The 13435-nt window shown below is 45.8% G+C and overlaps 1 protein-coding gene across 3 annotated transcripts in view; it reads left to right on the top strand.

Annotated features, from left to right (window-relative positions):
• The window catches only part of MAPRE2 (microtubule associated protein RP/EB family member 2), a 94119-nt gene that overhangs the window by 22466 nt on the left and 58218 nt on the right, over nt 1-13435 (top strand). The window contains exon 1 of one of the 3 annotated variants that reach the window (XM_064442758.1): nt 11705-11903. The exons of 1 other annotated variant lie outside the window; for it this stretch is intronic. In XM_064442758.1, the coding sequence (XP_064298828.1) occupies nt 11785-11903 (119 nt within the window). In that variant the 5' untranslated portion in view covers nt 11705-11784. Of the gene's footprint in view, nt 1-11704; nt 11904-13435 lie in introns of those variants that run through there. One more of the 3 variants, XM_064442759.1, reaches the window with a different exon arrangement.

The raw sequence follows: 13435 nt of genomic DNA, 5'->3' as shown, positions 1-13435 counted from the left end.
GTGGAAAAGAATGGGAAAAAGAACAATGGGGAAACCTCAGGTGTGGAAGAAATCCTGAGATAAAAGGGAGGAGACACTCATCTAGTTATAGCAATGGAGAAAAGGGACAGGATTTGCTTAGCTGCAGGGCTAGTGAGAAAGAGTGAACAGAGCTGGAAGGACTGCATGGATCAGAAAGCAAACCATGGAGGAAACGATGAGGACCCAGCGTAGTGGTGCTGAGAGTGAAGCTGGGGAAGGCTGCACAGGTTTCTGACAGTGTTTTGAGGAAGCTGGTCATAAGAGTGGAGCCTGTTTCTGTGCCTGTCAAATGAGGAAAGCTGACATAAATTAGTTTTTGTAAAATGCTGTGAATGTCCCAGATAAAAAGCAGTTACCAAGAGAAGGGGCAGGCAGCATACAAGCAAAAAAAAGCACACCTCTTCCTGTGTAACTTGTTGGAGTTTGCTAGTTTGATGGGCATGTGAGACATGCTTTGTAAGAGAATGATTTGTAGCACGCTGTAAGGACCTGAGGAAGCTGTGTAGAGTATTTTGGAGGGAGGCACTGGATTCTTGGGCCAGGGTTTGCAATCACGGAAACATTCACACACTACTGAATGACTTGGCAGTGCAATTTTGATCCCGGTCAGGCATGAATATGCTCTGTATTTCTTTCACGTTAGCAAGAGTATGTAATAATGTTTGTTGGCTTTTTGCTGGGTGTGGGAGGACATTTAATTAACATTTTCCTGTGACAAAGTAACCCCTTCGAATCTTGTTTTCTAATGATCCAGCTCTTTCTGTCAGCTGTTTGAAGCACTTTTGATCCAGTAATAGGTATCTAAAACCTTAATTGACTGTCTGCTGGAACCATAATTTTCTTGTGCCATGCCTTCTCCCTTCCTCTTTTGCAACGATGAGCACCTTGGACAGGTTGGTAAATGTTGACAAATGTGGTGTTCCTTGTGATAGGTGATAAACCCTGTGTCCAGTATCTATAACAGTGATATTGGGCAAGGTGCAACACTGAATGCTGAGCAGATCTTAGCCAATAATCATTCCGAAGCATTTAAACTTCTCCCTATGTCATATGCAGGTATTGGATAGTCATGTGGGGCATTAAATTGCTTGGATAACGTGCAAATCAAATGGCTATCAGCTTCACAACTTATTGTACAGTACTAACAAACTTATTGATCCCAACAGCTGCTCTTAACTGTTCTTGAATTCTTAGTGTGTAATATCAATGCCAAGTCAAGTTTTCAGCAGAGTAACGTTAACAAGTAATGTTGAAAGCCATCATCTGCTGATAAGGTATCACTTTAGTGTGTGATACAACCATATTAGATTTTCATGTCAGAAACTTTGTCAAATGGTGTTGCAAAGGTTCTCATTTGTCTTCCTCCATGCCCCAGTGTTGCTTTTATTAAATATATCATTTGACTGAAATGCCTTTGAAGTATATTGCTGATATTTTCAGTGTAGAATGTAAGGAGGAACATCAGAGAGGTAGATTGTCCATTCCTGCATGTTTTTCTACCTGCCTGCATTTTCCCAATACTTCCATTTAGCCTCAGGAAAGCCAAAGATTCCTCAACAGCTGAAAATATATAAAGAAGTGCTAGGTTTTTCTTCTAGTCTCTCACATTTCCAAACCCTTCCAGGTTCTTACCATTTATAACTTGTTTCATTGGTTTTGTTTAAGATATGGATGTCTGAAGCTCTGACCTTTTCCAAAGGTAACAGTCATAAGCTGTAGTGTATGGAAACCTGAAAATCCCAAATCCCTCTCTTCTAGAACATGAATCTCACTTTCATTTAATTAAGGTTTTTGTCATCCTCTGAAAAAGTCTAGAAATCCAGACTACCTGAACACTTCGAATGTTTTTGGTTTGACCCATCGTAGTCTTTACATCTGAACCCTGACAAAACAAGCCTAGAAAAGTAGTTAACACCTCACTGCAAATGGAAGTGGCAATGGTAAATCTAGAACAGCTCCGGCCAAATAATTCCATGTAAATGCATGTGAATGAGCCATGAGTCAGCCTCCTGCCTCTGTTCCTTTCAATCAGCATTAAAGGCAGAGTAAGAGACATGAGTTGTTACTTCAAGCATTTATTGATCACAGCCTCTGTTTACAGGTTTTCAGATGAAAGCAGCTGCCCAAGGTGTGCCTGAAACTCTGCCATAGCCCAGTGGATATCCCTGAACACAAGTGTAACAGACACTAAAGAATTCAAAATTTTGGTTTGGTCTGGAATTAACGGAAGTGCAAATTTCTTCTCTTTGGAACCATCCTTCACTGAGTGTTGCCTGTTCTCATTGGATCTTTTTGTTACGTAGGAAATGTTGGATAAAAAATATTTGGATATTTGGTGTGAAGTGCTTATGTTTTAAGTACAGAATCTTTTGATGTATACTAGAGAGTGCTTCTTTCTAAATATGAAATATTTTTTGCTTTAAAACAGCTGGATTTAGCCTAATCCTGGAAGGGTTGGATTTAACAAATGTCCACTAAACCTATTTATTAGTTTTAATCTAACCATTAATATTAAAAGTATATAACTCGCCTTAAAATCTCTTCTATTCAAAGGTTTCTGAAATCCTGTTTCTGTGAACAAAAAATCCTGGTTTTGTAGACAGTATTTGAATCTTGAAATAATCCTCTGATTTCTATTTGATTTATACAGTAACTATAAAAGGTAGCTGCTGCCTTTTTGAAGAAAAATACCCACAGGCTGTGGCTCTTCAAGACCTCTCTCTCCACTAAGGAATTCATACGCTAATGGTCAGATTGGATTTGCAGCCTTTTAGGCTGAATTTCCAAGAATGCTTAGCTAACAAAAGCCCCAAGTTTTATTTTACTCTTCCTCACAGGCACAGAATACTTTTTAAAATATTAAATGTGACCTCTGAAATATAAATATGTCCGAATATTTAAAAATAGACTTGAATTACCTCATAGGGATGTGGTCCATGCACATTGTGTAATTGGGACAGCCCTCTCTTTCTTTCTCTTTATCTGTCTCTCTCCAGGGAAGGCAAATAATCAAGACTTTGCTTAAAGTAGCAACACTATAATCCCCAAGGGTGGGAAGCTCATTCTTTATCTACAGGATGTCTGGAGTGATAAGTAGCTGTTTTATTAAAACTCATGCAGTGTTTCTTTGTCCTGACAAAATTGTCATTTACTGTTCAGTATGGTGAGTTTAAATGCAATGCACCCTGAAATTCAAGGCGTAGAATGAAGTAACAGAATGGAGATGGGAGAATTTATTCAGTGCTGTGTAAACAAAGAAAGTCTATAAATTTATAGTTTTGAATTTTCACTTGAAGTGATTTTATGCCACAGTGGGAGCTTTCCTTTGGGCTGAACGCTGCGGTTGACAGTATGTCAGTGAAACGGGAAATGTGAGTTCTGCATAACCGAGGTCAGCTTGAAACTTATCGTATACCACATCATATCTGATATACGCTCACTGTGTTAGTAACATTGCTGTTGCTAATTCCTTTATGGATGTTTCTGTGTAATGCGTTATCATTACAGGTTAGAACTGTGCACTAATTTAGGCTGGCACAAGCCAGTGCTCTGTAATAGATGTGCAGTTGTAGATACCTCATTTGTATTTCCTGTAGATAACATGCAAATCTGGATCTCCTAAGTCTTCTGTTCCTAATTTACCAAATGAAACTTTTATTCATGGTGTATACTATCAGAAATTTGGCTGATTCTGATGCAGCCTAATTAAGTATGCTCATGGTTATATTAATCTTACTGAATCTACTCATGCTGGAAATAAAGTATGTCTATGTACCTTAATGAACTGGGGCTTCCTTGAACAAGCAAGATGTGCCCAAGACAACAGAGTTACTTTTTTTTCAATCTTTTCCCAAACTTTCCTCCTGAATTGCTGTATTCACTTATTTTCAAATCGAAACACTGTTGGCCAACTCCTTCAAGGAGACCCTGTTTCTGCACAGGTTTCTGATAAAAAACACACACTTGAGTGCTGGAAATAACTTTGATTTTGCTCTACAGTGTGTAAATTTGTTGATTTGCAGAATTCTGTTAATCTTCATCCTGATAAAGGAAGACTATGAGAATAGTTAAGTTAGAAAAGCAGACCACGTTGATCAGGACTGCTGCTTTACAAAAGCTGTTGCTTCCTCCTAACCATTTGTTTGCCTAAAATCCTGTTTTCTCATTGTCTGTCTTAGTGGAAAAACCTGCACTTGACAGGAGTGTTCATGAAACTCCCCTGAAAAGTGAAGTACATGGGCCAAAATAATGATATTTGCATGGTGTTTGCTCCAGTTTGAAGCTGCAGCTGAGGTGTATTCTGAGAGCAGTGCAACGAATATCACACTGATTCCTTTACAAACTTGAACATGAACAGCAATGTCAGAGGTGAGGGATGCTCATTGACCACTCGGGAGTTAAATGCATTTTACTTTATCTCACCCTCTATCCTACCCCACCCCCCTCCAAATTACCCAAGCAGTGGGGAATTTCTGCAATCATTAATTGTATTTATACTTTGGCTGTATCACATACTATTGTGGTTTAACCCAGCAGGCAGCTAAACACCACACAGCCATTCGCTCACTGCCCTGCCCCCAGTGGGAAGGGGGAGAGAATTGGGGTGGGAGGAAGTTAAATTTGTGGGCTGAGATAAAGACAGTTTAATAGGACAGAAAAGGGAGGGAAAATTATAAAAGAATGTACAAAAGTGATGCACAATGCAATTGCTCAGCACCCGCTAACCTATGGCCAGCCAGCTCCTGAGCAGCACTTGCTGCCCCGCAGCCAACTGTTCCCAGTTTATATACTGAGTGTGACATTATATGATATGGAATATCCCTTGACCACTTGGGTCAGCTGTCCTGGCTGTGCCCCCTCCCAGCTTCTTGCTGGCAGAGCATGAGAAGCTGTGAAAAGTCCTTGACTAGTGTAAGCACTACTTAGCAATACTAAAACAGCCTGTTACTGTTATTCTCATGCTAAATACAAACCACAGCACTATACCAGCTACTAGGAAGAAAATTAACTCTATCCCAGTTGAAACCAGGACAGCGTCCACCCTTTATTCTGTACCATCTGTGTCATGCCTGGGTCCCACGCTTTCCAATACATCTCAATTAATCACCGCCTCTTTGCCTGTCTTTTGATATATACACACAGATATCATTCCCTTAGTCTATGGGCCATCCCTATAAAATGTTCATTGAGTTGATTTAGTCCATGGCTTTGGGCTTCACATCTGTCGTAACAGTCCTTCAGGGCCAGAGAGATGGTGTGTGGTGGTGGATTGTTGCATGCTGAAGCCAGTCCTGATTCCATCACCACTGTGCTTTGCTTGGTTTCATCAAAGTTCATTCTTCATTAATCTGGGTGGTTCTTACTGTAATACTATTGATATGGCATATAGCCACCATAGTAGTGATGATATACAGTATTGCATAGCAATTAACAAACAACAATTTAATTAACTGGCTGTTTTCACCCAAAATCAAATCCCCTTGAGCTACACATTGGACTTCCCCATCTTCCTGCATCACCCACCAAGTGCACCCAGGTCCTTGAGCAAAAGCAATCCATAGATGGGTTTACCTTTGCCTGAGGCAGGAATAACCCAGACTGTCTTCCCCAGCATATTTTTTACGTGCACTACAGGGACTTTATCCCCTTCCACAGTATGTAAGTGTTCTGACTGGGAAGGATTGGCAGATCCCCTAGTGTTAACTAACCAGGTGACCTTTGCTAAATGTATATCCCAGTGTTTGTCCCACCACCCATCACTCTAAGTGTGGTCTTTAACAGTCCATTGCATTGGTTGATTTTCCTGGAGGCTGGTGCATGACAGGGAGTGTGGTGTACCCACCCAATGCCGTGCTCTTTAGCCCAGCTGTCTATGAGGTTGTTTTGGAAATGAGTCCTGTTGTCTGACTTAATTCTTTCTGCAGTGCCATGTTGCCATAAGATTTATTTTTCCAGGCTCAGGATAGTGTTCTGGGCAGTGGCATGGGGCACTGGATATGTTTCCAGCCAGCCAGTGGTTGCTTCCACCATGGTGACCAAACAGCACTTGTCTTGGCAGGTTTGTGGGAGTGTGATATAGACAACCTGCCAGGCCTCCCTATATTTATATTTCAGCCATAGCCCTCTGTACCTCAAAGGCTTTACCTGTTTGGCTTGCTTGATTGCAGTGCATGTTTCACATTCGTGGACAACCTGTGCAATAGGGTCCATGATCAAGTCCATCCCTTGATCACGAGCCCATCTCATGTTGCATCTCTTCCTTGATGGCCTGAGGTGTCATGGGCCCATGAAGCTATAAATACTTTGTCCTTATGTTGCCAGTCCAGATCCACCTGAGCCATTTCAATCTTAGCAGCCTGATCCACCTGCTGGTTGTTTCGATGTTCTTCAGTGGCCTGACTCTCGGGGACATGAGCATCCACATGATGTACTTTCACAACCGTATTCTCTACCCAGGCAGCAATATCTTGCCACAGTGTGGCAGCCCGGATGGGTTTGCCTCTGTGCTGCCAGTTGCTCTGCATCCATTGCTGTAACCACTCCCACAGGGCATTTGCTACCATCTGTGAGTCAGTATAAAGTACTGGTCATTTTTCCCTTTCAGCAATGTCTAAGGCCAGCTGGATGGCCTTTACCTCTGCAAACTGACTCGATTCACCTTCTCCTTCAGCAGTTTCTGCAACTTGCCGTATAGGACTCCATACAGCAGCCTTCCATCTCCGGTGCTTTCCCACAAGATGACAGGACCCATCAGTGAACAGGGCATATTACTTCTCAATTTCTGGCAGTTTGTTATACAGTGGGGCTTCTTCAGCACGTGTCACCTCCTCCTCTGGTGATATTCCAAAGTCTTTGCCTTCTGGCCAGTCCATAATCACTTCCAAGATTCCTGGGTGACTGGGGTTTCCTGTTTGAGCCCATTGGGTGATTAGTGCAAGCCACTTATTCCATGTAGCATCAGTTGCAATAAAGATTGTACTGTGAACCCTTCCTTTGAACATCAAGCCCAGCACCGGCAGTCAGGGTGCTGGGAAGAGCCATGCTTCAGTACCAACCACTTGCAAAGCAGCTTGGACCCCTTCATATGCTGCCAATATCTCTTTTTCAGCTGGAGTATAGCAGGCCTTGGACCCTCTGTATCCCCAACTCCAAAACTGCAGGGGTTGTTCTTGGGTCTCCCCTGGTGCTTTCTGCCAGAGTTGCTCAAACCCCTTCATGTGCTGCCAATATGTTGTTTTCACTCAGGGTATAGAAGGCCTCAGATTGTGCCAGAGGATCCAGGTAGGGCCATTCTCCCTGACTGCAGTGTAGAGCACATTTTTTACATCTTGTCCTGCCTGGACTGGCCCAAGGGCTACTGCATGGACTATCTCCTGTTTAATTTGTTCAAAGGCTTGTTGATGCTCAGGGGCCCATTTGAAACCATTCTTCTTCTGGGTCACTTGATAGAGAAGGCTTGCGATCAGACTGTAATTTGGAATGCATATTCTCCAAAAAACCCACAATGGTCAAGGAAGCTTCTGTTTCCTTTTTGCTAGTTGGTGGAGACATGGCTGTTGTTTTGCTGATCACATCTATTGGGATCTGATGATGTCCATCTTGCTGTTTTATTACTAAAATCTAGATCTTTTGTGCAAGTCCCTTGACCTTACTTTGTTTTATGGCAAAACCAGCCTTCAGAAGGATTTGGACTATTTTCTTCCCTTTCTCAAAAACTACTTCTGCTGTGTTACCCCACAGGATGATACCATCAATGTATTGTAGGTGTTCTGGAGATCCTCCCAGTGCAGTCTGGATCAGTCCATGGTAAATGGTAGGGCTGTGTTTCCACCCCTGGTGCAGCTTAAAACAGGTCACATAGAAAGCTCCCTAAAACTGTGTGGTTTTTTTTCTTTTTAATCTTCTGACAAACATATCAGCAGAGGTCTCTAGCATGGCCATCACCTCTGTTTTCAGAGGCTGGTCACTTCTTATTAGTGTTGAAATACTCATAATTTATTTCCATGTTAGCTGCCTGGTATAAAATTCTGGCTTGAGCATGCCTGATGTCGTTCTAACATTGCATTTTGAGCTTTTAGGGGATTTCACGCTCAACGTTATAGATTACATTGCATGACCTTTTTACTGCAGTAAGTGAGGCATAGAGGAACTGAAAATGAAAGCTCTGAGGAGGAAGGGGCAACAAGATTTTGGAGAATGACGTTTAGGCCTGTTGCAGCGCTTGCTAGTATTTGCTCTACCCGGTTCACCACAGCAGAAATCAAAGCACTGAAATGCATGTGCTGGGGTAGGGTGGTGCTTTTTTCATCTTCAGCATACCTGGGACTTGCTGTACTTCTCTGGGGGAAGTGTTGGGTTCACCTTGTAGCCAGAGTCGGGTTGGAAATGGGGAACAGCAGGCTAACGTGGCACGGGAGCGGGTTGCCCTGAGAGGATGTGACACATCCATCACTGGAGATTTTCAAGATTTGGCTAGACTATCATCGTGTCACCAAACGTGACCTGATCTCGTGTTGGTGATGATCCTGCTCTGAGTGGGAGATTGGACTGCACGGCTTCTGTAGGTCCCTTCCAGCCTTTGCTTCTGTGGTTCTTAGTGCTTGAAGATCTATTACATCAGGCTTTGTAATTCCACCCTTAATTGCTTTCCTGGCTCTTTGCTTTGCTTAGTCTGCATATCACTTGTGAGTACTAGGTCTCAGTACTTTCAACATACCATAGGTGGTTTTTTTTTTTATCAACACCATGCTGACCTTTTATTATTTAAGCTGCTTTTCTATTTGTATGCCTACTACATGGAAAAACCTATAAAGGCAGCACAGACGTACAGGCGCCTAATAACAGCACCAGGTTCTTCTTTCTTGTTCTGTGTTGCTGGATCCACATCTGAGACCTCTCTGCTCAGAGCAACGAAAGTGGGAAGAGGATGCTGGTGGCTTCCTGCATGTAAAGATGAGTTGAGTTTGTGGGCCATGCAGTGCTCAAACAGAGATGCAGGTGGAGGGGGTGCCATGCATATGGAATCTCTGTTGTGCCCTGTGCTCTCCAGGCTGTGCCAGGTCAACTGAAGAAGCATGTTTTTTCTGAAAACCAGCGCCAAGCTGCCTTGGCCAAGGCCTAGCTCAGCCTCTATAAAGGTAAGGTACTGCATTGAGGTAGCGTGTGTTTTCTGACCCTGAATCCTAATGCAGAGGCAAAAAGGGGTCTGAAGTGAGGCTGCTGTGCTGTCCTCACCTGCACCTCTCTCCTGTAGCTTTGCCAGCAGAGGTTTTAAACAGTTTTGGAGACTTCAATAAAGAAGCTTCTGTTCTTTGCCACTGGTGAAGAAATAAAAATATTTTTACAAGTTAGGGTAGCAGTGTGTTTTACTGCTCGCTGCCTAGCAGAGCAGGTAGGGTTATGTCTGGCAGCTAAAGACCTGCTATAGATTATTTTTTATATTCTGTCACCATGTAGTATTTCTGGCTTCTTCATGCTCTTGACTGTTACTCAGAAGACACTTACTGATCTTTTTAGCAGGATGTACTTTGTTGCTTGTTTTGAAAAAGACTCAAAGGCAACTTTCTCTAGTGGGTTTACTGTTGCCAGACAAATAGAACATTTTTCAGTAAAGCATGTCAACTGCAAATGTCCTTAGGTTGGTTGATGAAAGTGAAATTGGAGTATATTTGAAAACCTGGCAGAAAGAATAGATAAAACCTGCTGTCCTGGTGTTCAGAGGACCATGGCAAATTGGCAAATTAATTTGGATTTTGTTAGAGATTGTGTGTATGTGTTAATGTATACACGTGATTTAAATCCAAGTAGTTTCTCAGCGGTCCAAGTGCTGTGCAGTTGGTGTTTAGTTATTGATTGTATTTACATTGCAAGCTCTCTGTGAATCCAGAGTCTGAATCACAAGCTTAATCATGTAAGCGTTCAGCAAAGTGTCATTGCAGTCTGAAAGGTTAGAGAAAGATTAGTTAAAATTTCATAAAATCACTTTCTTCTTGCAGGAAAAATCTGAGGTATAAACCTGATCAAACTCATGCTTCAAAACTTTTGGGTTTTACTAAGATAGCAACATGTGCCTCTGAGAATGTATTAGAAATACTCATATTGCTTCCGTTTCACCTGCCACCTTAAAACTTATTTTAAAAGAAAGCTGGATTTGGGGGTGCTTTTTGTTGTTTTTTGTTGTTGTTGTTTGGTTGGTTGGTTGTTTTTAAAAAAGATGTTGGTAGATCTTCCCAAATATTTTTTTTCTCTTTTGTATCTAACAGCCTTGAGGTCATACCGAGCTGTTCAGAGACTGTGCCCATAGTCATACTTACTGGTTTCTGTTTGGAGAAAACAATTTGTAAACAGTTGGACAGTTTGTTTTTCTAATGTGGTAAATGTGTGAGTTTTGATCCACTGTGGGGACATGAGGGTAGGTTTTACCGCGGTGAAGTGCAGCTCTGCTTCTGAGGATGACCAGCATCGCTCTGTGGTTAACGTCAGACTTTGAAGGACGTTGCTATTTAGGCAAGGGGGGGATGTGCAGAAGTGACAGAGATCTGCAGAGGGAAATGGACCGGGGGGATAAGAGACCCTTAGAAGGGGAGGAAGAGATGAGGGGTGGTGTGAATGGTGGTGCTGGCAGAGCTAGCAGGGCCAGCAGTTCAGTGCTGCTGCCTCGGCAGGTTTTTTTCCTTCTTGTTTCTGACCCAAGCAAGATGTTAAAGGATGTGCCATCAGATGGTTTCTCTGTGTAAGCCTGAGGAGAAAGATGGAAATGTGCGATGCGGCTTGACGGGTGTTTTACTGTGCTCCCCAGTGGAGCTGTAAGCAGGGATATATAGAGCTTGGTAACTTGGACACCCTGGTGCTTGGGGAGGGTGGGAGGGGAGCGGGGGTGGAAATCCGGGCGGAGCAGGGGACGCGGGAACAGGAACAAAAATAGCATCCATGACTTAGACCTTCTTATGTTTTTATGACGAGGAGTCCATGTTTTCTGACATCCTTGTGTTCCTATAGCATTTAATATTTATACACATTTTTGTTAATGACCTGTCTACCGAATTAAGGTGTTCAGGGGAGCTGTTTCCCCCGTCTGAATTATACTGGGCATTGTAACGGCGCGGCGCGGGGGCTTGTTCCGTGCTGCTGGTAAAAGCTGGAGCCCGAAAGGGGTCCCTGGCGTCAGGCGACGGCGGGGGGTGCCGGGGAAGGGGGTGGCTGGGGGTGCCGGGGAAGGGGGGTGACGGTGTCGGGCTTTGACGTCTCGGCTCGTCTCATAAAGGCAGGGCGAAAGCGCCGCGGCCGCTGCCGCAGGGAGCGGTGGGCAGAGGAACGGCGCGGCGGGTCCCCTCCCCGTTCCGGGCGGGGAGAAGGAGGTGTTTCTGTGCCGCCCACGAGTGGGGGGGACACGTCCTCGGGGCGGGGGGGTAACGGTGCGGGGGGGAGGGGGGGGGGGCGGGCTGCCCCTCGCGCTTTGTCTGCCGGCACCGAGAAGGACCGCCTGGCGCCTCGGGCCTCCCCCGCGGATCCCCCCGCACACGCGGGGCGAGCGGCTCTTTGTGCGTGGGGTGCGGGGGGTGGGGAGCGGGCCCTGCCCCCCCCCCGCCCGCTCCCGGGGGCGCAGCGGAGTCGCCCGGTTGCCATGGCGAGGGGCGGTCACGTGGGGCGGCGGCGGGGCTGACGCGCGGGGCGGGGCGGGGCCGGGCGGGGCGGGGCGAGTCGGCTGCCGCCACCTTCCGCACACCAGCAGCGCGGGAGCTCTGCGGGGCCGCGGGAGCGCCAATGCCCGGACCGACCCAAGCCCTCTCCCCAAATGGCGAGAACAATAACGACATCATCCAGGATAACGGCACCATCATCCCCTTCAGGAAGCACACGGTGCGGGGGGAGCGCTCCTACAGGTACTGCGGCGGCTAGCGGGGCGGCGGCGGGCGGGGGCGGGGGGGGCTGCAGCGCGGGGGGCGGTTGCATAAGGCGGGAGGGGATGCGGGGCCCCCGCCGCCGCGGGGGGACAGACGGACGGACCGGGGCTGCGGCGTGCGGCGGCGCTGGCATTGTCCGGCTGCAAAGCGTTTGGTGAATAGGCGGGATGTCTGCGGGGGCTCGCCGCTGCCGGGCGGAAGAAAGGCGGTTAGGAATAATAAAATAAAAACAATTAAAAAAAAAAAAAAGAAAGAAAAAAGGAAGAAAGGAAAAAAAAAAAGGAAGGAAAGAACGAGCCCCGCGCAGGCAGCTGTCCCTGGGAAGAGCCGCAGCACCTCGCTGCGGATCTCGGAGGCGGCGCCGTGCGGGAGGCGGCGGCCGGGGATGGCGGGGCGCGGGGGCAGCCCCTGCCCGGCCGGGGGACTCGGGCATCGGGCACTGCCCTGCGGGGGGGGACGGGGGCCCCCCTCCCCAACACACACCGGTCCGGGGGTGACAGCCACCCCCCGCCGGTCGGGGGGCGGGGGTGACAACCCACCCCCTCAGCACCCTGGTGCTAGGTGGGGGGCGGCTCCATCCGCCACCCGCCGCGGCGATCGGAGCCACCCCCGTCTTGTGTTTATCTTTTTTCGGTTTTTTTGGTTTGTTTTTTTTTGGGCGGGGGGGACGGGACACGTCGTCTTTTGTCGCAATTGTAGGTATTTTTGATGAATGGCTTGGCATGCGCTGCTGGCAGCGCTTCTGCATCAACATCTCTGACAATATGTTCCGGCAGATAAGCTCATTAAAATTGTTTGCATTGTTTGATAAGGGTCGCGGCGCAGCCCGGAACGCAACTGGTTTTATGTGCTCCTTGCTGCCGACCCGAAGGCCGATAATACGGTCGGTAGCTCCCCTTATGTTAATATACAGTTATTTTAAATACTGCCTGGATGACAGCAAGCAATGCCTCTGCAGAGAACACGCCCCTTAAAGCTGATTTTTCAAACAGCAGGAAATGATGCTGCTTTCAAATATCTGAGTAAAGTGGCGAGTTGTATGCTTGATTAGACGAAAACAAATGTGGGTGACTTGGCTTGTTTGAAGAAAATAGCAATATTTTTTTTCTTCTGCTGAGGAATGAGAGAGCTGCTGCTGGCATAGCCGACCGTTAATAACCTTAACAGTGAATCTCATTGTTGATCACACACTGACAGGGGATCGTGAAAAGCATCGGAGATCCAGATGCGTGGTTCATTTGAACACCGCAAAAATTTAGCCTGTCCTTCTCTCTGAATCTATTGGTACTTTGTGTAACAAAGCCCCTGTGCGCACACTTAGCACAGAGTAGCAAAATTGCTTTTGTAAAGACCTGTTTCTACTTGCAGAAAGGTTGGAGCTCTTACTTCCTATATCTGAATTTCAGCTGAGCAGTATGAGATTCTGTTTTAGAGGAAAGCTAGATTTCCGTTGTGTACCTAAATAGAAGCATAGAATAGATTTGAAATGAATTATCGTGCATCTGTAGTTA

This window comes from Phalacrocorax carbo, chromosome 2 (genome assembly GCF_963921805.1).
Source record: "Phalacrocorax carbo chromosome 2, bPhaCar2.1, whole genome shotgun sequence".
Classification (NCBI taxonomy): Eukaryota; Metazoa; Chordata; class Aves; order Suliformes; family Phalacrocoracidae; genus Phalacrocorax; species Phalacrocorax carbo.
Note: the sequence above shows the minus strand (reverse complement) of the source record. Positions and strands in the feature narration are given on the sequence as shown.